At 55.2% G+C, this 23,270-nt stretch overlaps 2 protein-coding genes across 4 annotated transcripts; both read left to right on the top strand.

Annotated features, from left to right (window-relative positions):
• Positions 1–6: 6 nt before the first annotated feature.
• Positions 7–12,330, top strand: Ankrd13d (ankyrin repeat domain 13 family, member D). 3 transcript variants are annotated; one of them, XM_013021226.1, is made up of 15 exons: positions 7–160; positions 673–808; positions 914–1,038; positions 1,588–1,633; positions 1,726–1,869; positions 2,280–2,469; positions 9,023–9,089; positions 9,475–9,556; positions 9,744–9,805; positions 9,903–10,033; positions 10,913–11,070; positions 11,162–11,308; positions 11,396–11,559; positions 11,638–11,726; positions 12,008–12,330. In XM_013021226.1, the coding sequence occupies exons 1-15, from the start codon at positions 71–73 to the stop codon at positions 12,219–12,221; spliced, it is 1,845 nt and encodes a 614-aa protein (XP_012876680.1). In that variant the 5' UTR covers positions 7–70; the 3' UTR covers positions 12,222–12,330. The 3 variants fall into 3 exon arrangements, with proteins under 3 accessions (XP_012876680.1, XP_012876682.1, XP_012876679.1); XM_013021228.1 differs by having other exon boundaries at positions 1,714–1,869; positions 9,915–10,033; XM_013021225.1 differs by having other exon boundaries at positions 1,714–1,869.
• A 158-nt stretch (positions 12,331–12,488) lies between these two features.
• On the top strand, positions 12,489–21,258 carry Ssh3 (slingshot protein phosphatase 3). Its single transcript, XM_013020884.1, has 16 exons — positions 12,489–12,658; positions 12,757–12,881; positions 13,298–13,311; positions 13,607–13,644; positions 14,071–14,299; positions 15,677–15,795; positions 15,869–15,940; positions 16,158–16,223; positions 16,327–16,515; positions 16,609–16,702; positions 16,905–17,033; positions 17,121–17,167; positions 18,334–18,480; positions 18,719–18,919; positions 19,005–19,281; positions 20,388–21,258. The coding sequence occupies exons 1-16, from the start codon at positions 12,489–12,491 to the stop codon at positions 20,646–20,648; spliced, it is 2,178 nt and encodes a 725-aa protein (XP_012876338.1). The 3' UTR covers positions 20,649–21,258.
• Positions 21,259–23,270: the final 2,012 nt, after the last annotated feature.

The raw sequence follows: 23,270 nt of genomic DNA, 5'->3' as shown, positions 1-23,270 counted from the left end.
AAGCCGAGAGGAGCTGGGCCGCCCCTGCCGCGCCCACCAGCCCGCCCGGGATGCGGCACTGAGGCCCAGCATGGCCGGCCCGGGCCCCACCTTCCGGCTGCACCGGCTCGTCTGGGCGAACCGGCACCGCGAACTGGAGGCCGCGCTGCACAGCGGTCAGGTGAGGCCCCCTCCCGGCCAGTCCGCCTGGCCCCCTCCCGAGTGCAGCTGCAAGCTGAAGGCCTGTGCCTGCCCTGCCCCGAGCTGCACCCACGCCCGGCCCCGGTCCCGGCCCCGGCCCGGGTCACCTGCACTCACGCTCCATCCTTTGGCCGCTTCGCTTCTCCGGCGCCGGGCCTTGTCCTGAGGTTTGCCCACCTCCTACTGCATCATCCCCTGAACTCTCCCGTGTCACCTCTGAGCCAGGCAGAGAAAGGAACCCCGCTGAACTCTTCCCATCCCTCGCCTGCATCTGTCTAGCCAGAGCCCTCCATCAGGCCTGAAGGTCTGCTGGAACCAAGCCCTTCCCACAGCTTCCCTCCCCACCAGTCCCCTGCCCTCCCCAGTGCGCCTTCTCCACCAGGACACACAAGCCACCTTCTGCCATCTCCCTGGCCTGGCTGCCGCCCTTATATCCCAAAGTGACTCGGTCTGGGTTCAACCTTCTTGCCTTGGCCTCTCCATCTCCCTTAGCACGACTTAGAACAGGAGGATCCCCGGGGGCGCACTCCTCTGGAGCTGGCTGTATCTCTGGGAAATCTGGAATCTGTCAGAGTCCTCCTTCGACATAATGCCAATGTGGGCAGAGAGAGCCGCCAGGGCTGGGCAGGTACTGCACTGGGCTTTCCTTATGGCCAGCGGTGGGGTTGGTGGGTGGGAGGGAGTGACCAGGGGCCAGTGGGAAGGCTTTCCTCAGCAATAAGATATCCCTTAGTCCTGCAAGAGGCAGTCAGCACCGGAGACCCGGAGATGGTACAGTTGGTGCTCCAGTATCGGGACTTCCAGAGGGCTACACAGAGGCTGGCTGGCATTCCCGAATTGCTCAACAAACTCCGCCAGGTAAGGGCAGGACCCAGGAGATGGTTAGTTAAGTGTGTGATGGTGGGGTTTTGTCAGGAGCCATCTTGGTCACCTGTGTGCCAAGCCTGGCTTAGAAGATCACCCAGCCCATGCAGTATTGCTCCCCACCACTCTCTGTCTGGACCCCCCACCTTACAGTCATGAGAGAAGAAAAGGATCCCAGGCCATGTGGATGAGATTGGAAGCAAAGTTTTCACTGGCGTGGAGGGCCCTGGCACTAGATGTCTCTATAGAACTTTAGACTTTGGCCTTCCTTGAGAATTAGATTTCTCCAGGGAAGGGCAGCTGGGTGGAGATGGCTTGGGCCACTGTTTTTCCTGGTTCTGTGTATAGTCTGCCCTTCTGCATGCTGCAGAGGGTTGGCAGGGCAGGCCTGGAGGTCCTAGGGCCCCCTTTTCAGACAAAGAGGGGGCAGAGGCTTCCCTAGGGCCTCCCAGTATGCTTGTGGATGGAGGTAGACAAGGAGCCACCAGGCCCTCTGGCCTCCCGCCCAGGCTGGGCCTGATGGATAGCTTTCATTTCTCTCAGGCCCCTGATTTCTACGTGGAGATGAAGTGGGAGTTCACCAGCTGGGGTGAGTGGGAACCACTTGTGGCCCTCCCCCTCCCCAGGGACTTGGAGTGGGGCCTTCGGGGAAGACCCCGGTGACCTCAGGACTCCCTGCAGTGCCACTTGTGTCCAAAATGTGCCCAAGTGATGTGTACCGCGTGTGGAAGCGGGGTGAGAGCCTGCGGGTGGACACGAGTCTCCTGGGTTTTGAGCACATGACCTGGCAGCGTGGCCGGAGGAGCTTCATCTTCAAGGGCCAGGGTGAGCTCAGGGGCATTTGCTGCAGGCTTTGGGATGTGTAGCACCCTCGAATGCTTCAGTGGCTTTCTCTGCACTATGCACATGGAGAAAAGCTGAGGGTAGCTGGGTGCTGGTGGCTCACACCTATAATCCTAGCTACTCAGGAGGCTGACAGCTGAGGGTCACAGTTCAAATCCAGCCCAGGCAGGAAAGGCCAATTAACCACCAGAAAACAGGAAGTAGAACTGTGGCTCAAAGTGCTAGAGTGCTAGCCTTGAGCTACAAAGCTCTGGGACAGCATCCACGCCCTGAGTTCATGCTGAGGGTGGAAGGGAATCCAGGGGCTGAGACTGTAGCCACTCAGCCCCAGGTAGCCTGCTGGAAGAGTCAGTACTGATCTGTGTCCCCTCTCTACCCTCCTTTGCTGGCAGAGGAAGGAGCCCTGGTGATGGAAGTGGACCATGACCGACAGGTGGTGCACACAGAGACCTTAGGGATGGCTCTGCATGAGCCTGAAACACTGCTGGCCGCCATGCGGCCCAGCGAGGAGCATGTCGCCAGTCGCCTCACCTCCCCTATCGTCTCCACCCACCTGGATACGCGCAATGTGGCCTTTGAGAGGTCAGTTGGGCCCTGGCACGCCCGGGACAGCACAGGGAAGAGGTAACAAAAGTCACAGTGGATGAAGGCAGGGGAAGGCTAAGCCCTGAGGGTACGGGTAAGCTCTGAGGCTCGTGGTTGGGGCATCGGGAAGCTGAGGCCCCACCCCAGAGGCTGCTCAGATTGAGGGGTCACTTTGGTACCCTCACATGAGTACCCATTCCTTCCATTAAATGAAAATAGCACATTTTGTCTATTCACTAGTCTGTTCATAGACATTTACATTTTTCCCACCATTTGGACACGTACTGGGGGGGGGCACATGCGTGCACACATGGGCTGGTACTGGTGCTTGAACTCTGGGCCTGGGCACTGTCCCTCAGCTCTTCAGCTCAAGGCTAGCACTCTATCTCTTGAGCCACAGTGCCACTTCCGGTTTTCTAGTGGTTCATTGGAGATAAGAGTCTCTCGGACTTTCCTGCCTGGGCTGGCTTTGAACCGCGATCAGATCTCAGCCTCTTGAGTAGCTAGGATGACAGGTGTGAGCCACCAGCACCCGGCAGGGCCTTGCACTCTTGCTCAGCTTGTTCACTAACACTTGAGCCACATCTCCAGTAGGGCTTTTTTGCTCATTAATTGGAAGTAGACACTCAAGGACTTTTTGACCCTCGCTGGCTTCAAACCATCATCCTCAGATCTCAGCTTCCTAAACATCTAGCTAGGATTACAGATGCGTGTGAGCTACTGTCACCTGGTCCATTTAGCCATTATGAATAATGATGCTATAAACACTTGTATACAAAATTTATATGTACATGTGTTTTCATTTTTCCTGAGTCTGTTCTTATATGGAACTGCTGAACTATGTAGTCACTTGATATTTAATTGTTCAATGAACTTTTTATCAATGGTGCTGTACCATTTCACACTCCTTCCAGCCGTGAAGGAGGGTTCTGATTTCTCCACATTCTCACTAACACTCCTGATGATTTGCATTCATTCATTCTTGGATTATATTGTTGGACTGTAGCCATCATAGCGATGGAAAGTGGTACCTCATTGTGGTTTTGATTTGCATTTCCCTAATGACTGATGATAAGCATCTTTTATGTACTTATTGGTCATTTGTATATCTTCTTTGGAGAAATGACTATTTAGATTTTTTTTTCACTTGTTCTTGCTGTTCAGATTCTTTTTTTTTGTCTGTCATGAGGCCTGAACTATAGGCCTGGGCACTGTCTCTCAGCTCTTCAACTCAAGGCTACCATTTGAGCCACAGCACCACTTCTGGCTTTTTCTGCTTTTGTGGTGCTGAGGAATTGAACCCCGGGCCTCATGCATGCAAGACAAGCATTCTACCACTGAGCCATCTTCCCAGCCCTGTTCAGATTCTTTTTTTTTTTTTTTTCTGGTTGTGGGTCTCGAACTCTGGGCTTGGGTGCTGTCCCTCAGCTCTTCAGCTCAAGGCGAGCGCTCTACCGCTTGAGCCACAGTGCCACTTCTGGTTTTCTGGTGGTTTATTGGAGATAAGAGTTTCACAGACTTTCCTGCCCAGGCTGGCTTTGAACCATGATCCTCAGATCTCAGCCTCCCCAGTAGCTAAGATTACAGGTGTGAGCCACCAGCGCCCGGCTTCCCTGTTCAGATTCTTTCACCATGATTTTAGTTGGGTTCTCTTCTGCTTTAGTTGTAAGAGTTCTCCATATATTCATGATTTTCTCCATTTCTGAAAATTGTCTTTTTACTTTTTTTTTTTTGCCAGTCCTGGGGCTTGAACTCAGGGCCTGAGCACTGTCTATGAGCTTCTTTTGCTCAAGGCTAGCACTCTACCACTTGAGCCACAGAGCCACTTCTGGTGTTTTCTGTGTACGTGGTTCTGAGGAATCAAACCCAGGGCTTCCTGCATGCTAGGCAAGCACTCTGCCACTAAGCTGTATTCCCAGCCATGTCTTTTTACTTTTTTGATGGTGTTTGCAACAATTCATTTTCTTTCTTCTTTTTTTTTTTTTTGACACTTCAGTTTGGGGGGTTTGAACTCAAGGCCTCATGCTTGCTTGTCTGGCACTTGGCTACTTGAGTCATGTCTTTTGCCCTGTTTTTCACTGGTGGTTTTAGGAGAGTGTCTGGCTTCCCCACCCATCCTGACTGTGTGCCTGAGCTTTGGCGTCTACTCAAGGTTTTCTTATATCACTGGGATCACAGATGTGAACCTCCACGTCCAGGTTCCCTTCTTGGAGATGAAATCTTACAGACTTTTCTCCCCTAGCTGCTCAGAAACTATGATCCTTCCAATCTTAGCCTTCTAACTAGTTAAGATTATAGGCCAACAGGGTCTGGCTAAAAACTTTGAATTTTTGATAACAGTTTTTCTTTTGTTGCCCATTATTTTGGGCATACCTAATAAATTCATGACCAAATCTGAGGCCATGGAGATTTTCCCATTTTCTTCTGAAAGTTTTATAGTTTAGCTCTTTCAGCCATTTTGACCTAATCCTTAGGTATGTGAGTCCAACTTAATTCTTTCGTCTGTGACTATCTAGCTGTTTCAGCCTTTGTTAAAAATATTGTGCTTTTCCCATTAATTTTGCCACTGTTGTAAAAAAAAAAAAAAGTCATTTGGCTATAGATCAGGTTGGAGATTTTTTTCCCCCGGAACTCTCCATTCTGTTCCCTTGGTCTTTTCTTGTGCTAGGACTTTTTATTGTCTTACTGTTGCTTTATAATAACTTTAACAGGGCTGGAAATGTGGTTCAGTGGTCAAGTGCTTGTCTAGCATGCATAAAACCCTTGGTTCAATTTCTCAATACCACATAAACAGAAAAAGCCAGAAGTGGTGCTATGGCTCAGGTGGTAGAGTGTTAGCCTTGAGCAAAAGAAGCTCAGGGACAGTGCCTAGGCCCTGAGTTCAGGCCCCAGGACTGCCCCCCCCCCAAAAAAAAAGATCAGTAAGAACTTTAACATTGGAAAGCTTACTTTTTAATAGTTACAATTACAGCAGGAGCTGCGGTGTTCGTGAATTCAGAGCTCTGAGCTCTCACTTGGCTTTATTCTACTACTTGAGCCACTGTTTTTCTTTTTTTGATCTCTTTAGCTCAAAGCTAGCGCTCTACCGCTTGAGCCACAGCGCCACTTCCAGCTTTATCTGCTTATGTTGTGCTGAGGAATCGAACCCAGGGCCTCAGGCATGTGAGGGAGGCTCTACCACTGAGCCACCTTCCCAGCCCTTGAACACTTCTTTTTTTTTTTTTTTTTTTGGGTCCAGTCATGGGGCTTGAACTCTGAGCCTGAGCGCTGTCCCTCAGCTCTTCAGCTCAAGGCGAGCACTCTACCACTTGAGCTACAGCGCCCCTTCCGGTTTTCTGGTGGTTTATTGGAGATAGGAGTCCCACAGTCTTTCCTGCCCGGGCTGGGTTTGAACCGCGATCCTCAGATCTCAGCCTCCTGAGTAGCTAGGATTACAGGCGTGAGCCACCAGCACCCAGCTAAGTCCAGCATTTTTGCTGCCTCATTAGAATGGTGGATTTTTCTGCCTGGACTGGCTTGGAACCACTCAGCCTCCTGAGAAGTTAGGATTATAGATGTGAGCCATTGGCACCCAGCTTTCCAGTGTCTTAATGTGAAAGGTTAGGGTAATTGAGACCAACCTTCCTCCCTTCCTTTCTTTCTCAGGTGTTACTATGTTGCTCAAACTGGTCTCAAAAGTTTTTTGTTTTTGGTTTTTTTTTTTGCCAGTCCTGGGGCTTGAACTCAAGGCCTGGGCACTGTCCCTAGGCTTTTTTTTTCCTCTAGGCTAGCACTCTACCACTTGAGCCACAGCTCTATTTCTGGCTCTTTGGTGGTTAACTGGAGGTTAGAAGTTCATGGACTTTTGTCTGTCTGACTTTGAACCATGATCCTTAGATCTCAGCCTTCTGAGTAGCTATGACAGTGGCTGTCTGGGCTGTCTGGTCTCAAACTCTTTTTTTTGGGGGGGGGGTCTGGTCATGGGGCCTGAACTCTGGGCCTGGGCCTGTCCCTCAGCTCTTCAGCTCAAGGCTAGCGCTCTACCACTTGAGCCACAGTGCCACTTCCAGCATTTTCTTTTTGTTTATGTGGTGCTGAGGAATCGAACCCAGGGCCTCATGCATGCAAGGCAAGCGCTCTACCGCTGAGCCACCTTCCCAGCCCCTGGTCTCAAACTCTTGACCTCAAATGGTTCTCCTTACTTCAGCCTCTTTAGTATCTATCTGGGCTTCAGGTGTGCACCACTAATACCCAGCTCTTTCTTTCCTCCCCTCCCCTCCCCTCCATCTCCTCCCCTCCCCTCTCCTCCCCTCTCCTCCCCTTCCCTTCCCTTCCCTTCTCTTTCTTGCTTTCTTTTCTTTCTTTTTCTCTTTCTTTCCTTCCTTCCTTCTTTCTTTCTTTCTCCCTCCCCTTCTCTCTTTCTCCCTCTTTCCTTCCCTTCCTTCCTATCTTTGTGCTGGTACTGGGCTTGACCTCGGTGCCTAGGCATTGTCCCTGAGTTTCTTTTGCTCAGGGCTAGTGCTCACCACTTGAGCCACAACTCCACTTGCAACATTTTTTGAGTAGTTTATTGGATATGAGTCTCACAGACTTTCCTGCCTGCCTGGGCTGACTTCAAACTGTGAACTGTGATCCTTAGATCTCAGCCTCCTGGCTCTCTGTGGAACTTTTTTTTTTTTTTTGTCAGTTTTGGGGCTTGAACTTGTGGCCTGTGCGCTGTCCCAGAGCACTTTTTGCTAAAGGCTAGTGCTCTACCACTTGGAGCCACAGCACTACATCCAGTTTTCTGGTGGTTAATTGTGGTTAATTGAGTCTCATGGACTTTACTGCCCAGCCTGGCTTTGAACCACGATTCTCAGATCTCAGCCTCTTGAATAGCTGGGATCCCTGGCATGAGCTACCAATACCTGGCTTCTTCATTTTTTTGTTGTTATTGTTTTTTTTGTTGTTGTTTTTGTTTTGTTAGCCCTGGGGCTTGAACTCAGCGTCTTGGCACTGTCCATGAGCTTCTTTTGCTCAGGGCTAGCACTCTACCACTTGAGCCACAGCACCACTTCTGGCTTTTTCTGTGTATGTGGGACTGAGGAACCTAACCCAGGGCTTCATACGTGCTAGGTAAGCACTCTACTACTAAGCCACATTCCCAGCCCCCTTCTTCTTTCTTAACATTGTCATTTACAGCTCTGTATTTCTCTCAAGCCTGACATTAGCTGTGTCCTATGAGTCTGGATATGTTATATCTTCATATCTATGATCCCAAAATATTTTCTGATTTCCCTCTGAATTTATTCCAAAGATTATTTAGAACTGTGTTGTTTACAGTCCACATTTATGAGTTTCTAAGATTATTTTGTTATTTCTAATTTCCTTCTGTTATGTTTGAAAAATAATGTAGATGACATCTATTTTGTTTTATTGAAATTTCTTTCATAATCTTAAAGTGATCTAAGGGACATTTCATGTGCATTTGAGAAAGGTGAAGTGCTCTCAGAAGATTTATAAAAGTCTAGTTTATAGTACTGTTCATGTCTTCTGCTTCTTTGTGATTACAAAAAGCAGCTCCTCACGGAGGACAGAAAGTATGTGAAAATAAATTAGAAACGGAATTCGTTATTCAATTTTTGAATTGGTCTCTTTTTTTTTTTTTCTTCTGGGTCTGGCACTTGAGAACTCTGGGCCTGGGTGCTGTCCCTGAGCTCTTCAGCTCAAGGCTAGCACTCTACCACTTTGAGCCACAGTGCCACTTCTGGTTTTCTGGTGGTTAATTGGAGATAAGAGTCTCTCAGACCTTCTTGCCTGGGCTAGCTTTGAGCCACGATCCTCAGATCACAGCCTCCTGAGTAGCTAGGCTAACAGGCATGAGCCACCAGGGCATGGCTAGTTTGTAACTCTTTATTATGAAAATGTTAAAATATGAGCTGGGGGTTATAAATCAGAGGTAGAGTACTTGTCTGGCATGTATGCCTGAGGCCCTAAGTTCAGTCTTCAGCACTGAAGAAAGCAGAGTAACGGAGGGAGTTAAGGGGAAAAGGAGAGAGGAGAGTAAGGCACTCGAAAGGAAAGAAGAGAGGGAGGAAGAGAAGAAGAGAGGAAGGAGAAAGGAAAGGATGGAGGGACAGGAAGGAAAAGGAAGGAGGGAGGGATGGGCATAGGGAGGGAGGAAAGGAGAGGGAAGGTGGATAGAGTATTTACTGATCAAACTCAGCTTCAGCCTTAGCAACCTTTTACCCATCTCATAGCTGTCCTTCCTCACCTTTTCCCTCTTTGCTTTCTGAGGATATTTTAAAGCACATCTTAGTTCCCTTATCATCTCAACAGTTAAATGTTTCTGTGCTAGCAGATAAAGATAAGGATATTTATAAACCCAGCCTCAACGCCATTATCATAGCTAATAAAATGAACAACAATCCTCAGTCCTTGTTCAAGCATTCCCAGCTGCCGGCAGCCTCTTCAGATCCCTTTATGTCTCACCGTGGAAAGAGCCCCTGGGAGCTGGGCAGCCAGGCTCTGTGAGCTGGAGGGAGCTTTGGTTGTGTGGGAGCCTCACAAGCTTCTGTTTGGTTTGTTCCAGGAACAAGTGTGGCATCTGGGGATGGCGGTCTGAGAAGATGGAGACTGTTAGCGGCTACGAAGCCAAGGCAGGAGAGGCCACTGGAGGGGGCTGGCGGCCGGGGGGGGGGGGGAACAGACAAGGTCCAGGAGCTTGCCACATTCTTTGCCCCCCCCCACATTCTCCTGCCCCCATGTGGAGGGAGAGACAGAGTAGCTCTTAGAGCCGGGAAGTTCTGTGTGGCCAGGGACAGGCCTGCTGAGCCCTACCCAGGCTGTGAAGTCAGAGGAAGAGCATTTTCTTCCTGGCGTTCAGGATGTATCTCCTGGGTAATGACTCCTGGGGCTCAGACCCTGCCATCTGCTTCCTCATCTGTCTCTGGGGACAGGAGGAGTTGGGTGCTGTGCTGCTGAAGCTGGGTGTGGGGAAGTTTCTGAATGCCCAGCTTCCCCATGTCCCCCTCTGCTCCCCAGGTGTACAGTGCCACCAACGTGGAGCTGGTGACACGCACACGCACAGAACACCTCTCTGATCAGGACAAGTCGAGGACCAAAGGTAAACCCAGGTGCGCCTGCCTGCTGCCCAGTCACACGCTGGTCTGGGGTCAGGGCCAGAGTATCGGGGACCAGCTGGGAGGCTGTCTCCCTACCCCCCTCAGCAGGAGGGCTTCCCGGTAGGGGGCAAGGGGCAGTCTGGGTGGTAGCCCAGTTTCCCCTCATGGGCTCCGTCCTCTGCTCCCTAGGAGGGAAGACTCCATTCCAGTCCTTCCTGGGGATGGCCCAGCAGCATTCCTCCTACAGTGGGGTGAGCAGGGCTGGGGGAAGGGCTGGGCTGACCCTGGGTGGGCGGGGTACCATCCTGGTCAGCCTGAGGGCTAAGTCTGGTCCTGGGGCCCACCCAGGCTCCTGTGCAGCAAGCAGCCAGCCCCACCAACCCCACAGCCATTTCCCCAGAAGAATACTTCGACCCCAGCTTCAGCCTGGAGTCAAGAAACATTGGCCGCCCCATTGAGATGTCCAGCAAAGTACAGAGGTGAGGCCTGGGGAGCTGGCTGGGGACTTCCTTCAAGGGTGGGGACCCTGCCTGGACTCCCCCCCCCACTGATTCCTGTCACACCTGGATCCATCACAATGGGGCCTGCTCCTCTAGCCAGCCTCTGTCTGGAGCCACGGCTCTCACTTACCTGTGCTTCTGAGCACGTGTGTGTGGCTTGGCCCAGGAAACTGGTGACGCTTGGATGCAGGATTGAATGAATGCCGAGTAGCACAATCTGTGGGTTTTTGTGTTGTTTTTTAATTCAACTTAATGATCATGGACCAGGAGCCAGAGCATGGCAGAGTGGGAAGGGCCCACAGCCCTGCTATCACAGCTGTGTGTCACGGTAAATGTCTTCCCCCATATGAGTTTGATTTCCCGCTTATGGACAAGAGACATCACACTTGCAGGGAGGGTCTGATGAGCAGATGTCAATGGTCACAGTGGACAGAGCCTAATGCCTCCAAGGCCACCTCACAGAGATCCTCTCAGGCACCAGGGGTGGAGCTGGGAGTCAAACTCCTGCAGTCCTGACCCTTGGCCTCCACTGGACACATCAGTACCACAAAGTATGAGGTGCTGGCCAGCTCTGGTAGGGGAGGAAGACAGGGCTGTGGACAAAGCCCCGAAGCCCACAGCCTGGCCCCTGCCCTCCTCATCCAGACCAGATGCCTGGGCACAAAGCCGTGGACACTGATCTGCGCCCAGGGACTGAAGCAGTGTGCGCTTCAGGGCCAGGCTGCAGGGCTGTCTCTAGGGAAGATAAGGGGCAGCTGAGCAGGGAGGAGGGTATCACAGGGGGTGACAGGAGAGGATAGGCCTTGGAGGAAAGACCACCAGAGGGTCCCTGATTCCATGCTCTGGCCATCTGGGCAGGTTCAAGGCAACACTGTGGCTGAGCGAGGAGCACCCGCTTTCTCTGGGTGACCAGGTGACACCTATCATTGACCTGATGGCCATCAGCAATGCTCACTTTGCTAAGCTGCGGGACTTCATCACCCTGCGCCTCCCGCCAGGCTTCCCTGTCAAGATTGGTGAGAGGGAGGCGGGCCTGGGTATGGGTCTTCCTCAAGGATGGGGGGATTGTGAGGAGCAGGCAGCTCAGTCCCAGCTGTCTCCTCCCAGAGATTCCCCTCTTCCACGTGCTCAATGCCCGCATCACCTTCAGCAACCTGTGCGGCTGTGATGAGCCTCTGAGCTCAGTGAGGGTGCTGGCCTCCAGCTCTGCAGCCTCCAGCTCTGCGGCCTCCAGTACTGCGGCAGCTGTTTCAGGTATGGATGCAGGTAACCGAGGAGGCCGTGCGGCTCTGTGGTGGCTGAGCCTCCGAGACTGAGTGTGCTCCCCTGCTGCCTGTCCAGGGAGCCCTTTCCCATGTGAGGTGGACCCCACTGTGTTTGAAGTACCCGAGGGGTACAGTGTGCTGGGTGCAGAGCGCAGCGAGCCCCTTCGGGATGAAGATGACGACCTGCTGCAGTTTGCCATCCAGCAGAGCCTGCTGGAGGCGGGCACAGAGGCAGAGCAGGTGGGACTTGGGCAGAGGGTGGACCTCAGCCGCCTCGGCCACAGGGCTGAGTTGACAGCTTGGGCTGGGGCTTTGCAGGTGACTGTGTGGGAAGCCCTGACCAACACGAGGCCTGGCACTCACCCTCCTCAAGCCACAGTATATGAGGAGCAGCTTCAGCTGGAGCGGTGAGACCCTGCAGCACCCGCCAGGTCCCCTGCCTTGGTTGGGCCAAACCTGATGGGTCCCGGGGAGGTCTTGGTCCTAGGACCCCAGCCCCTCATCAGAGCAGGGCTGGTCACCACCAAAAAAATGGAGAGAGAGGGGAAACAGTCCTTGAACCTCCCCTTCCCTCCCTTTCTCTGATCTCCTTGTCTCCCAGAGCCTTGTGCCTGCCCCTTTGCTCCTCCTCCCTCTCCAGCCTTCTTGCTCAACTGTCTGTTCTCCCCCTCTTACCTTTGCCTGGAAGAGCTCTCCAGGAAAGCCTGCAGCTGTCCACAGAGTCCAGGGGCCCAGGATCCCCTCAGAACATGCCCCCGTCCCATGCCCCCCCAAGCTTTGAGGAGCAGCTTCGCCTGGCTCTGGAATTGTCTTCGAGGGAGCAGGAGGAGCGGGAGCGGCGGGGTCAGCAGGAGGAAGAGGACTTGCAGCGCATTCTGCAGCTGTCACTCACGGAGCACTGAGTCTGGGGCCACTCCCTCCACTGGCTTTTGTAATTTATTTATTTATAAACTGTCTGCTGCTGAGCCTGGAGTCCTGGGGGTGGGCTGGAACCGAGATGGAAATAAAGAGGCCGTCAGCAGAGGACTTGCTCTACTCACTGGGCTAGAGCTGAGGGACAGGTTGGCCCATGACTAAAGACCTAGCCCGGAATCCTAGCCAGGGCCCCCTCAGCCTCTCTTAGCCTCCAGGCTGTAAAAGAGGAGCCCGCTCCACCGCCTGGGCTGTCCATGGACAGTTCCCGGGAGCCCGCTCCACCCACCTACCCGAGTCCTGTGGTCCTTCCCGCACCCAGCCTGGCCTCCCCCACCCCGTCCCTGCAGTGCAGGCCCAGGTTGCACCCTGATTCCTTCCCCAACTCCAGCGCGCTGATGTGGGCAGCGTGGTCTATCGTGCTGATGTGGGCAGGTCCCTTCCCTCCGCACAGCTGGAAATCGGGCTTAGCCCTGCCCGCCTCCAAGGCGGACCTGAGAATCCTCGGAACCCCATGTGTCCCAGATTCGTGCAGAGGAGACCCTGCCCACCCTCCAGGAGAAATGTTTGGGTGGCTGAGTCAGAGCCACCGCGCCTGACCTCAGACCGGTGTCCTCCACCGCGGCCACCCCAGGACCGACCTCCGCTAGGTGAAGCGCGGTGGAGACCCCAGACAGCCCGGCTGATCTAATCGGGCGGAGCCGGGGGAGGCGGGAGGCCTCGGGCTGCCGGTGAGGGCGGCGCGGCTCACCTGCGCCGGGCCCGGCCACGCCCCTCACCTGCGCTGGCCCCGCCCCCAGTGCGGGGGCGGGAGGCGGGAGCGGGGCGGTGGCACCGCACAGACGCGAGGGGCGGGGCGGCCGCTGGGCGAGGGCCAGCAGGCCCGGCGGGCCGGGCGTCTGGCCCTTTAAGGGCCGCCCCCGAGGAGGTGCCAGGCCCTGGCGGCTCCGGTCTCCTTCCTGGTCCTGCGGGCCGGGACCGTCCGCGGGGCTGCGGGAGGGGGCCCGCGCCTGCCGTTCGCCCAGCCGCTCCGCCCGGCCTGGCCCATGGCCCTGGTCACCGTGAGCCGTGGGGCTCGCGGTGAGTCCGGCTTTGCCCTGCCCGCGCAGTCGGCTGCCCGCTGGGCCCGAGCGCGCACGTCCTGCCCGGGCAGCCGCCCACTCCTGGGTGAGGTGGGTGGAGGGGTCCCCGGGTCTCAGCCTCTGGGAGCCCCGATCGCCCCCCGCCGGCAGTGTCTGGACTGGGCTCTCCAGTGCCTCCCAGTGGAGGAGGGACTGGCGTGGGAAGGGATCGATGCCACCCCCCCCCCCGCCCCGCACAGCCCGGAGCGGGGAGGGGCTCGCCTTCACTCCCCCGCGGGCCGCTTTCTCCGCAGGGCGCCGCCGTCCGGGGCCGAGGCCGGCTGCAGCGCAGGTGAGCCGCTCTCCTGCCCCCGGGCCTGGCCCTGCCACCCCTTACTCCAGACAGAGCCGAAGGAGGCCAAGCCGCCCTGGCTTTCGCCTTCCCCCCGGGCACTTTCACCCACTCCCCTCCGCGCTCTCAGACCAGTAGTCACCGGCCCACGAGCAGGATGGGACAAGGCCCGAGGACTGGCGGGTCCCCTGTTAGGTTTACAGCAGACCAGAGGGCAGAGGCTGGAGAACTCGACGCTGACTCTCCCAGTACCTGGGCCACACCCAGAGTCCTGTTAGAGATACCAGCTCCCCACCGCATCCCACCTGTCTGACCCCTGAGAGGGGAATGAGCAAAACATCCACTTTCCCTAGCCCTTGGGGACTGGCTGCTCCCTACCATGTGAGGAGCCGCCGGGACCCTAATGATCTCCAACCATTCTGTCAGGCAGAGCTTTGCAGTGCTCCGTGGGGCTGTCCTGGGACTACAGGATGGAGGGGACAATGGTGATGGGGTTGAGGCTGGCTCTGAGCCAGCGGAGGACGCCCCTGGTGAGGAACCACCCCACAGTGACCAGACGGACGGGCAGGGGGCCCAGAGTCCCTGGAAACAGGTGCAGAGGCAGCACCTGCACCTCATGGTGGAGATGCTGAGGCCCCAGGATGACATCCGCCTGGTGAGGAGCCCCGAGGGCCGTGCTGTAGCTCCGATGTCTGCCAGGGAGCAAGGGTGTAGAGTGGGGATCCTCGCTGGGCTCTGGTGGTTCACGCCTGTCATCCTAGCTTCAGGAGGCTGAGACCTGAGGATCACAGTTCAAAGCCAGCCCAGGCAGGAAAGTTCTTGAGACTCCTATCTCCAGTTAACCACCAGAAAACCAGAAGTGGTGCTGAAGAGCTCAGGGACAGTGCCCAGGCCCAGAGTTCAAGCCCCATGACTGACAAAAAATAAAAACAAGTGGGAACTCTCCAGGCAGAAGAGGGGCCACCCAACCTGTAGCTCTCTGCAGCTCCTGCTGGTCACCTGCAATCAGCTGGGAAAGGGCAGAGGACATTTGTTCTGCATGAGTCATAGGGTCAAATTCAACCCACAAGGTGGAAGGCAGTATGCTAAAGGGGCCTAGGTGAAGAGCAGGCCACCCACACAGGGGGCTGAGGTCTGCTGGATCTCAAAGACCATCTCCCACCAGGCTCCAGTGGCTCACGCCTATAATCCAAGCTACTCAGAAGGCTGAGATCTGAGACTCATGGTTCAAAGCCAGCCAGGGCAAGAAAGTCTGTGAAACTCTTATTTCCAATAAACCACCAGAAAACCGGAAGTGACACTGTGGCTCAAGTGGTAGAGTGCTAGCCCTAAGCTGAAGAGCTGAGGGGCAATGCCCAGGCCCAAAGTTCAAGCCCCACAACTGACCAAAAAAAGACCATCTCCCAAATTAGGTTGAGATAAGACACCCGTCCTCAGCAAAATGTGAAGTCTCTGGTAAAGCTGGAGCACAAGCCCCCTCTGTTCGAGTCAGTCAGTCCATGGAGTTTTTGGTGTTAATCACTTCCTGATTGATATGGCAAGTGATGTGTTTTGTTTTTTGTTTTTTTGCCGGTTGTGGGGGCCTGAACTCTGGGCCTGGGCGCTGTCCCTCGGCTCTTCAGCTCAAGGCTAGCGCTCTACCACTTGAGCCATAGTGCCACTTCCGGCTTTTTTTTCTTTTTGCTTATGTGGTGCTGAGGAATCGAACCCAGGGCCTCAGGCATGCAAGGCAAGTGCACTACCACTGAACCACCTTCCCAGCCCCAAGTGATGTGATTTTTAAAAAACCTTGAAAGGCAGAAACAAAACCAGGCCACTCCACCCTTTTACCACAGTCAACATTATGAAACACTTTGTTGGACCCTGAAGTCCTGAAATTGAGAGCCCCTGGTCCTATATCAGGAAGCTGGGGTGGGAATGGGGGGGGGACGGGGTCAGCGAGGCTGTTCTGAACCAGTATGTGCCACGAGGGGTGGGGATCAGTGTCTTCCCACCCAAAGTGGTGACTCAGGGCTCCTTCCGTCTCTCATAGGCAGCCCAGCTGGAGGCAGCCCGACCCCCTCGGCTCCGCTACCTACTGGTGGTCTCCTCAGGAGAAAGTCTAAGCCAGGAGGAAACGGTGCTCCTGGGGGTGGACTTCCCTGATAGCAGGTATGGTCAGGGACAGGAAGGGGGGGCCAAGGAATGAGATGCTGGAGAACAGTGACTCTCGTGTCCCTGCCAGCTCCCCCAGCTGCACCCTGGGCCTGGTCTTTCCCCTCTGGAGTGACACTCAGGTGTACCTAGACGGAGACGGGTAAGAGATCGCCACGGGAGAGGGGCAGGGCAGAGGGGAACAGCAGACTGGGCCCAGAACATGCGTCCTGCTCTCAGCAATACTTCAGATTTACTGTGTGATCTTGGGCAAGTCACCTAACCTTCTCTGGGCTTCTGTCTCCTCACATCTGGCAAATGGGCAGGGTTTTTGTCTGAGAACCTGGAGTCTGGTTCTACTTCCCTGGGGTCTCGTACAGGGGCTTCAGTGTGACATCTGGTGGGCAGAGCCGAATCTTCAAGCCCATCTCCATCCAGACCATGTGGTAAGCGCCACAGTAGCCCAGCATCCTCTTCTGGGGGGGAGGAGAGGGCCCGGCTGAGGGCAGCAAGGAGGACTCCATGACCCAGCCTTTCCTCCTCTCCCAGGGCCACGCTCCAGGTGTTGCACCAGGCATGCGAGGCGGCTCTTGGCAGTGGCCTTGTGCCTGGTGGCAGTGCCCTTGCCTGGGCTGCCCAGTACCAGGAGAAACTGAACTCGGACCAGAGCTGCCTCAACGAGTGGACGGCCATGGCTGACCTCGAATCCCTGCGGCCCCCTACTGCTGAGTCTGGCCAGTCAGTGTGGGGCAGGGGTGAGGGTGGGCTGGAGGAGGAGGTGGGGGGCATGATGGAGAGCACAGGCCCCTAACTGAGGGGTTCCACTCCCAGGCCCTCAGAGCAGGAGCAGATGGAGCAGGCCATCCGGGCTGAGCTGTGGCAGGTGTTGGACTCCAGTGACCTAGAGACCATCACTTCCAAAGAGGTGGGCAGGGATGGGGGGGAGGGGGGACCCTGGCCAGGGCTATAGGTTTGCCCTTCCTGGAGGCCTTTCTAGCCTGCTCTCCTGCAGTCCTGAGCCACCCCTAATGCCCCGGTTTCAGTAGTCTCGATGGGATGGGTACTGGCCCCAGAGGCCCCCAGGCACTAGGGATGGGAACCTTCCTCCACTTGGGCCCTGCCTGCAGATCCGCCAGGCCCTGGAGCTGCGCCTAGGCTGCCCTCTCCAACAGTACCGCGATTTCATCGACAATCAGATGCTCCTGCTCATGGCCCAGCAGGACCGGGCTTCCCGAATCTTCCCTCACCTTTACCTGGTGAGTGCAGCTGGGGGGGGGGCAGTGCAGCTGCTGGAAGGGACACAGCTGGAGGCCAAGACCTGGTTCTTTCCTCTTACCCCACAGGGCTCTGAGTGGAATGCAGCCAACCTGGAGGAGCTGCAGAGAAACAGGTGGGCTTCCATGCCCCTCATCCAAGCCATCTCGCCTTTCCGTTCTCTCAGCCTCTCCAAGGGGGACCCTGGCCAGCTTCGGAGTCTCAGATCACCCTCAGATCACTATTTAGTTCTTGCATCAGCCCTCATGCCAAGACAGGATAGTGCCTTTGTTGTCCCATTGGTCAGCCCCTAGTCCTCTCCCTATGTTTTAAAGCAAGTGCAGAAATAAGGCCTCAACTATGCTGAGATCAGCTAGCACTTGGCAAGGAGCACACACGCCTGCGCACCTGGCCACATTTCAGGAGCATGCCTTCTCCCAGTTGGGATGTGGCTGCCTGCTTGGCACCTTGATCTCTCCACAGGGGCCCCCGGGATCTCTGTGCTGGTCCTTGTTTTCAGGGGGCTGCAGTTTTAGCTCTAAAGCTGTTTGCTCTGTAGCTGAGTTCTCAGAACGGTGGAAGTGTTAGTATTGCTGACCTCATATCCTTGGACTCAATGGAGAAACTCACAGAAAAAAAAAGAAAAAAGATCTGTGAGTCATCTGACAGCGGGGCACTTTTCTTTTCTTCCCACAGTCAGTGCTGCCACTGCCTGACTTTTAAAACTAAGAACAATGCTGGGCGCTGGTGGCTCATGCTTGTAATCTTAGCTTCTCAGGAGGCTGAAGATTCTGGTTCAATGCCAGCCCAGGCAGGAAAGTCTGTGAGGTTCTGATCTCCAGTTAACCAGCACAAAGCTGGAAGTGGAGCTGTGGTAGAATACCAGTCCAAATTGTTTTTGTCAGTCATGGGGCTTGAACTCTGGGCCTGAGCACTATTCTCAGTTCTTCAGCTCAAGGCTAGCACTCTTCCACTTGAGCCACAGCGCCACTTCCAGTTTTCTGGTGGTTAACTGGAGATGAGTGTCTCATGGATTTTCCTTCCGAGGCTGGCTTTGAACTGAGATCCTCAGGTCTCAGCCTCCTGAGTAGCTAGGATTACAGGTGTGAGCCACTGGCTCCCAGCTTAGAGGACCAGTCTTAAGCAAAAAAAGCTAAAAGAACCCTGGCCTTGAGTTCAAGCCCCCAGTACCAGCACAAAAACAAAACCTAAGAACCAAACACAAATGCTCAGGGTCTGTTGGGTACAACACCATGGCCTGTAGGGTCTGGTGTCAGCCTGGCCTCGGGCCCTCTGGTACAGGGTAAGCCACATCCTGAACATGGCCCGGGAGATTGACAACTTCTACCCCGAGCGCTTCACCTACCACAACGTGCGCCTGTGGGATGAGGAATCGGCCCAGCTGCTGCCGCACTGGAAGGAGACGCACAACTTCATCGAGGAGGCGAGGTTGGGTTCCCTGTGCTGTGCTGCCCAGCCCAGAGCTCGCTGGCGGGGCCCCAACTTCAACAGGGCCCTGTGCTCTCCCCTCGCCCCCTCTGCCTTCAGTTCTCTTCCCTCCTCTCGCCCTTGGTATCCCTCCTTCCTTCTCCCTCTGCTGGGTTCTGATCTATTAACCCACCTCTGGCTGTGCTGCTGGGGCCCTCTGTGGGTGCAGGAGCCAGTCTGACCACCTACCCCCCCCCAGAGTGCAGGGCACCCGGGTGCTGGTCCACTGCAAGATGGGTGTCAGTCGCTCAGCCGCCACGGTGGTGGCCTATGCCATGAAGCAGTATGGCTGGGGCCTGGAGAAGGCTCTTCTCCACGTGCAGGGGCTCCGGCCCATCGCCCGGCCCAACCCCGGCTTCCTGCGCCAGCTGCAAACCTACCAGGGCATTCTGACTGCCAGGTAGGGTTGGGGGACAAGAGGATGGATATGGGTGCTCAACGTGGCCGCTGTCTCTCTCAGGGCTCACTCAGTCGCTTCTTCACAGCCGGCAGAGCCATGTCTGGGAGCAGAAAGTGGGTGGGGCCTCCGCAGAGCCGCCCCTGGCCCCCGAAGTCTGCACCCCCTACCCACCTCTCCCACCAGAACCAGGGGGCATCGGGGAGGTGAAGGTTATGGATTTGGAGGAAAGTCCAGTGGGCCCAAAAGAAGAGCCTGGGCTGCGGCCCCGGATCAACCTCCGGGGGGTCATGCGCTCCATCAGCCTCCTGGAGCCCTCGGAGCTGGAGCCAGACAGTGTCCCGGAGGCCGCTGACCTGCCAGAGGTGAGGCTGGCCGGGGAGCTCATCGCAGTGGCTGCTCGCCAGGAGGAAGGCCAGGGAAATCTAGCACGGGTGATCGATTTCAGGCTCCAAGCAGGTGCCACATGGGTCCAGTGCAGGCTTCCCTCGGGTCTCCTGGGAACGCCTCACTCCTGCGGTGTCAGCCTTTTTTCTGCCACACTACACAGGCCAGACTGAGGATGGGGTCCACACCCTGGGGTGATCCTTTCTGTCCCTCAGAGCAGCTGTGACCACCCCAGTGAGGGCAGAGGGCCCAGGGTCTGGGGAGCCTGGTGATGAGCCAAGGAATAGGAACAAGACGGCTGTATTGTCCCCACAGCCGCAGGCTGGCTTTGGAGGTGCCTCCAGGCTTGGAGGGGCTGGGTAAGATGGTCTCTGAAGCCCCTTCTGGTCTGAGAAAACACAGCAAAGGACCAAATGGAGAGGGGCCCTGGCCCTCACAGACGCACATACCTCCTGAATGAGTACCCCGGGCCTTAAGTGCTGTGGGGCACAAGGCTAGGGCAGGAAGCTGGGCCTGGCCGGAGGAAGCCAATCCACATGACTCCATGTCAGATGCTGACAAGAGGCTTATGGAGGGGCTGGGAAGGTGGCTCAGTGGTAGAGTGCTTGCCTAGCATGCACGAAGCCCTGGGTTCGATTCCTCAGTACCACAGACACAGACAAAAGCCAGAAGTGGTGCTGTGGCTCAAGTAGTAGAGCACTTGCCTTGAGCTGAAGAGCTGAGGGACAGCGCTCAGGCTCAGAGTTCAAACCCCATAACTGACAAAAAAAAAAAGGCTTATGGAGGCGGCACTGGGCTCAGGACCCCCAGAGAGGCCCAGAGGTTTTCAGAGAAGTATGGATGCTGCCAAAGGCACCCCCCCACACACAGCTACCTAGCTCAGTTCAGGGCCTGGTGGCAGGTTGGGAGGAGGAAAGGCAGGTGAGGCCTGCTGGCAGGTGCGGGGTCAGAAGGCGGCTACAGTGGAGCTCTTGGGAACTGTGGACTGACAACAGCTGATTTTGTGTATTCACTCAACAAACATTCTGCACCTACCCTTTTCCTGACTCCGACTGTCCTGTGGCTTATGTCCTCACTCGTCCAGGTTTTCTCTTCCCACGAGTCTTCAGATGAAGAGGGAACTCAGCTCTCAAGAGCTAAGGGAGGCCACCGGCTCCGCAAGGGGCCTTGGCCTGCCCTGAAGTCTCGCCAGTCTGTGGTGGCCCTGCAGAGCGCTGCCCTCGTAGCCAGCCGGGCCCGGGCCTTCCAGGAGCAGGGAGAGGACAGCATGTGCTCCACGCCCAGACTTCGGAAGGTGGTGAGACAGACCAGCGTGGATGACAGCCGGGAGGAAGGCGAGGCCTGAGCCCTCCCTTTTGTGTACCCCTAGACACTAAATAGACTTGGACAGGCACCCCACATGCCTGGGGACCGCACGCTCCTTAGCCCTCTCACCCTCCCAAGACCTGTCACCACAGCCTCAGGACTGAGACCCGCCTCCACTGTCAAGGGCTCAAGACTTTAAGGGGGATGTGGGTAGTGACTGAAGGTGCCTTCTGGGGTGACAATACCCCCAAGTTCATTTTCAACTCACCCTAAAATGCTCACCTGCAGCCATGGAATCAAACCCAGAGTTTTCAGGGCAGATTTTCTGTCTCAAGCTCTCCACCATGGTCCACCGTCCCCCGTGCCACCTCTCCCGCCTTCCCCACTGTGCTGCTACAGACCTCTCGGTCAGGGAGCAATGTCCCAAAGGAACCCTAGTCCCCCTGGCCCGGGACTGGCAGGCCACCTGCCCCGTACACCTCACACCTGGCCTAGAGTCTCCCCCCGGTGCCCCCTACATTCCTCCCTATTCTACCCCCACCCACCTCTCCTCTCATGGCCCTCACTGAGTCACAGGGCGCCAGGCCAAAAAGAGTCTTTTGCTCCGCGGCCAGTCACTTTTTCATAGTCTTATAGTATGTGGCTTTGTACTGAGAAATAAAAACATTGTTATTTTCCATTTGATGACAATGCCACCTGTCTTTTGATCAGTTCTGCCTCTGTCTGCACGCGGTGCTGAGCCTTGCTAACCTTCCAGCTCAGTCAGCCTCCCCGGGGCCTCATGACAGACCTGGTTGGCAGAGTGCAGTATTTAGGGGTGGGGAGGGAAGAACAGGGAGGAAAGGAGGTGGAGTGTGGCTCAAGAAAGAGGGAGAGGGGCTGGGAAGGTGACTCAGTAGTAGAGCACTTGCCTTGCATGCATGAGGCCCTGGGTTGATTCCTCAGCACCACATAAGCAAAAAGAAAAAAGCCAGAAGTGGTGCTGTGGCTCAAGTGATAGAGTGCTAGCCTTGAGCTGAAGAGCTGAGGGACAGCGCCCAGACCCAGAGTTCAAGCCCCATGACCAACAAAAAAATAAAAAGAGAGGGAGAATGGGGTATTGGTGGCTCACACCTGTAATCCTAGCTACTCAGGAGACTGAGATCTGAGGATCGAGGTTCAAAGCCAGCCTGGGCAGGAAAGTCCATGAGACACATCTCCAATGAACCACCAGAAAGTGGCCCTGGAAGTGGCCCTGTGGTTCAAGTGGTACTTGAGCTGAAGAGCTGAGGGACAGTGCCCAGGCCCAGAGTTCAAGCCCCACCACCCACCAAAAAAAGAAAGAAAAAAGAAAGAGGGAGAGCTGGGCTCTGGTGGTGTGAACCTGTAATACTAGCTATTCAGAAGGCTGAGATATGTGGTTTGAAGCTCTTGTGGGCAAGAAAGTCTGAGACTCTGATCTCCAATAAACTACTCAGAAAAACCTGGAAGTAGTGCTCTGGCTCAAGTGGTAGAGCCCTAGCCTTGGGCAAAAGATGCTCAGGGACAGAGTCTAGGCCCAGAGTTCAAGTCCCAGGACTGGCAAAGAGTGGGGGGAGGGAAAGAAGGAAGAATAAGGAGAGCCAGTGCTATCTCCATTGTCTCTAGGGCAGGGCCTGGGTAAATATTAGCTTTCTATGCACTTTATGGGGTTCCTGGGGAGCAAGTCTACAGGGTGACAGGCCTTTGGCTCTGTTGGAATGGCTTAAAGGGAGTTACCTACGAGGAAGTAGAAGCTGTTGCGCCCATCTGGATAAGACCCAGCCTGCTCCAAAAGCTAAGACTCCTTTGGACAATTGTTTATTTTTGTTTTTTGTCTGTAGTCGGGCTTGAACTCTGGGCCTGAGCACTGCCCTGAGCTCTTCAGCAATCTTCAGCTCAAGGCCAGTGCTCTACCACTTGAGCCACAGTGCCACTTCTGTTTTTTTTTTTGGGGGGGGGGACCGGTCATGGGCCTGAACTCTGGGCCTGGGCGCTGTCCCTCAGCTCTTCAGCTCAAGGCTAGCGCTCTCCCACTTGAGCCACAGCGCCACTCCGGCTTTTTTATTTTTGCTTATGTGGTACTGAGGAATTGAACCCAGGGCCTCATGCATGCAAGGCAAGTGCTCTACCACTGAGCCACCTTCCCAGCCCCACTTCTGGTTTTCTATGGTTTATTGGAAATAAGAGTCTCACAGACTTTCCTGCTAGGGCTGGCTTTGAACTGAGATCCTCAGATCTCAGCCTCCTGAGTAGCAAGGATTACAGGCGTGAGCCACTGGCACTCGGCCTTTTTTTTCTCTTTTGTAGTACTTGGATTGAACCTGCACACTAGGCACTAAGCAAGTACACTGTTGCTTGAACTCTGTTACTAGCCCCCTCCCCTTTTGGTGGCAATATTGACAGGGAGTCACAGAGGTTAATGGATGACTGTGGATGTTGCCAAAGGCATTAGACACATTTGCTTCAGCCACGCCCACAATCCAAAATGGGTTCAGTTTACTGAATAGAGGAGTTTCCCACCTGCACCCCCCATCCCTTTTGGAATTACCAGGGTGCTTGGTACCAAAGTTATCTTGGTTTGGGGTAAGGAGATGACCCCCAACTACTGCTCTCAAAGCAAGCGTCAGAGGCTGAGCTGGACTGAGGCCTCCCTGGCTGACAT

This window comes from Dipodomys ordii, unplaced genomic scaffold (genome assembly GCF_000151885.1).
Source record: "Dipodomys ordii isolate 6190 unplaced genomic scaffold, Dord_2.0 Scaffold54, whole genome shotgun sequence".
Lineage (NCBI taxonomy): Eukaryota > Metazoa > Chordata > Mammalia > Rodentia > Heteromyidae > Dipodomys > Dipodomys ordii.
The sequence above is the reverse complement of the archived record's forward strand: the minus strand, read 5'-3'. Positions and strand labels throughout refer to the sequence as shown.